Raw genomic sequence first — 3,066 nt, forward strand, 5'->3', positions numbered from 1 at the left:
ATGAGTTTTCTCAATTTAAAAGTCCGATACGTCTTCCAACTGGTGATTTGCTATCTTTAAAAACAAATCTTGGCCTAACATGGAAAAAAAACAGAGAACTGAAATGGTAAATAACAAATCAACATTCTGCAGTATCTGAATCGAACACCCTCAACATTATAGTTTTTAATATTTTATTTTTTTTTTAAAGCTGGCTAAAAAAATATGGTGTCAGCACAGAATGCGAGGCAAAAATGAGGCACCAAAAAAACATCATCATTAACGACAACATCATTTCTGAATACGTCCCTATGGCACATTCCTGCAATGACACAGGGGATACAATCATCCAAAAAACTGCATGTGTTTCTGTTGCAAGTCTCAACAAAAAAATCTGCCAGCAATATGATGAACTAGAAAAGTAGGTTTTTTATTTGCTTTCATTAACAGATTTAATTTAATTACTGAATTTTAAAAAATGAATCAAATAAATATCAATACCTTTTACAGATTAAATCTTCTAACATGGCACGATGGCCACATCCCATCAGATGAGATGTGGGTAAAGATCGGAGGGGACAAGGGTGGTGGAAATTTCAAGCAGATGCTTCAGCTTTGCCATGTACCACGCCCCAATGCCCAAAATAATACAATCATCATCAATTGCTTTGAGGCCACCGATTCCAGTTTTAATTTAAGAACTGGCCTCAAGGATATCTTGCCTCAACTCGAAGAGCTGCAAAATTCCACATTAAGGTAAATATACCATTTATCTGTAAAATTAAAATATTGCACAAAATTGTACAAATATATTTGTGTAAATTAAGACAAATTATTAACTGGCTTCATTTTCTTAATAGGGGAAAACAAGTCAAAGTGTTCGTATTCGGTGACTACGAGTATTTGGCTCGTATATATGGCCTAACGGGTGCAAACGGTAAACAAACAATATATGTATTACAGGTACAGTACTGCAATTATTAGCAATTAATAAATGATGGATAATTGAAAGCAAATGTGTATTAAATTTTGTTTTAAAGGACGACATTACTGCTTGTGGTGCCATGTAACCAAAAAACACAAATCCCAACTCCCAAGGACATTGGACACTCTGAAGAAAGACTTGGACAGGTTCAGAGAGGCTGGTGGTAATATTTCAAAAGCAAAGAACTACAATAATGTAATTGCCAGCCCTTTGATACAAGTTCCCATTGACCATGTAGGTATTAAAACATTATTTTCTAAAAGCTTGCATGACTCTTAAATTTCATAAAACAAGGTAATTATTTTGCTCCCTCACTTTTTTAAATAGGTATGTCCTCCTGGCTTACATATAAGCCTAGGCTTATATTTAAAAAACTTCAACAGTCTGGAGTCAGCTTGCCAGCAACTGGACGACATCATTTTAAAGTCTACTGATAGTGCATTGCTTCAAAACAGTCTCGAAACTCCTACCAATATCCCCACATTCTTAAAGCACGTTGCCATGTCAAATCAAATCAAAGACCTAGAAAACAAGGCAGAAGACATACGCAATGGAATAGACCAACTTAAAGATTACTTAAGTGTCTTTATGCTATTGGGTGACACCAGTGGAACAACTGAGAGTATAATTAGCGAGATTCAAAGCCAAGAGGCACAAGAGGCACAAGTTGTAAGTTTAAATCAGACAATTAGAAAACATTTCTATACAGGTGGCATTTTTCCTTAGAATTATTTTATTTTCTAACAATATATTTATTGGTTTTAGAGAGCTGAAGCAGTCCATATTTCTAAAGACTTACCTGAAGTGAGAAAAGGGCCTTTGGTGGCAAAACTTGATGATGTGCTGAAATCCTTCAGGGTTAACAGACAGGCATATCACGGCAAATCGTTTGTCGGTAACCATATTCATAAGTGCTGCAAGGTATTTCATTTATGTTATATAATTATAGTAATGTCATTGTCATTTGACTTTTATACTATACTATTCATTTTATCATTGAATTATTTACTTTCAGCCTGAAAATATCAAAACACTTATGACAAAAATATGCAAGACTGCAATAGAACTCAGCCCAGAAATTAAAGAGAATGTTGTCAGTGTCACAACAAAATATGGAAGATTATTTAATTTGTTTGGGAACTGCCACAGGCAATACAATTGTGCCTCATTTTTCACAGAGGAGATGATATTGAAGCTTGGTAAAATCAATACTTATTATTTTTCTACTAAAATCTCAACTTCAGCTGCTCCACTAAATTCTTCGATGAGTTTCTTTCAGCACCAACAATATTTTTGTAAATATATTGAGTTAAATTTGCCTGGATGTCTGGCCTGTCTCTCTAGCCTATCTGTCTGGCCTGTATCTCTAGCCTGTCTGTCTGTCTAGCCTGATAGCCTGTCTGTCTAACCTGTCTAGCCTGTCTGTCTAACCTGTCTAGCCTGTCTAACCTGTCTAGCCTGTCTGTCTGTCTAGCCTGTCTATCTAGCCTGTCTGTCTATCTAGCCTGTCTGTCTATCTAGCCTGTCTTTCTATCTATTACATTTTTTTTTTGTCTCTGAAGAATCAGACATTGAAGATTATGTGCAGTTCTTTCGGAAACACTTTCAAGAAACAGAGCCTCCCAAGATGCACATTCTGGAAGAACATGTGTCTGAATGGATAAGAAGATGGAAGTTCGGATTGGGATTCCATGGAGAGCAGGGAGGGGAGAGCATGCACGCTCAGCTTAACACCCTCAAGTCCAACATCCGTGGATTCAACGATGACCTTGGTATTCTGACCAGTGCAATGAAGGAACATTGGGTGAAGACATCGCCATCCATGTTGGCAGCCAAACCCTAAAGAAAAAAAAAAAAACTCAAACCAAACAGCCCTTTTCAGGGCTACCTCAAACCAAACAGCCCTTTTCAGGGCTACCACAAACCGCAAACAATCTCAAACCAAACAGCCCTTTTCAGGGCTACCCAAAAACCGAAAGAGATTGTTAAGCAATAGTGTGTATTTATTATGTGTTCACAACAATGCAATGTACTAGTACTACTACTACTGAACAAATGCAATTCAACCACTTACACAATAGATATAATTCGACAATAGCTGC

The 3,066-nt window shown here is 36.7% G+C and overlaps 1 protein-coding gene across 1 annotated transcript; it reads left to right on the forward strand.

Moving 5' to 3' along the window:
* Positions 1 to 290: 290 nt before the first annotated feature.
* On the forward strand, positions 291 to 2,807 carry LOC144838251 (uncharacterized). The gene is made up of 8 exons (XM_078693603.1): positions 291 to 400; positions 490 to 735; positions 840 to 916; positions 1,020 to 1,198; positions 1,292 to 1,633; positions 1,730 to 1,885; positions 1,980 to 2,163; positions 2,527 to 2,807. The coding sequence occupies exons 1-8, from the start codon at positions 291 to 293 to the stop codon at positions 2,805 to 2,807; spliced, it is 1,575 nt and encodes a 524-aa protein (XP_078549729.1).
* Positions 2,808 to 3,066: the final 259 nt, after the last annotated feature.

This window comes from Antedon bifida, chromosome 3 (assembly GCF_963402885.1).
Source record: "Antedon bifida chromosome 3, ecAntBifi1.1, whole genome shotgun sequence".
NCBI classification, from domain to species: Eukaryota; Metazoa; Echinodermata; class Crinoidea; order Comatulida; family Antedonidae; genus Antedon; species Antedon bifida.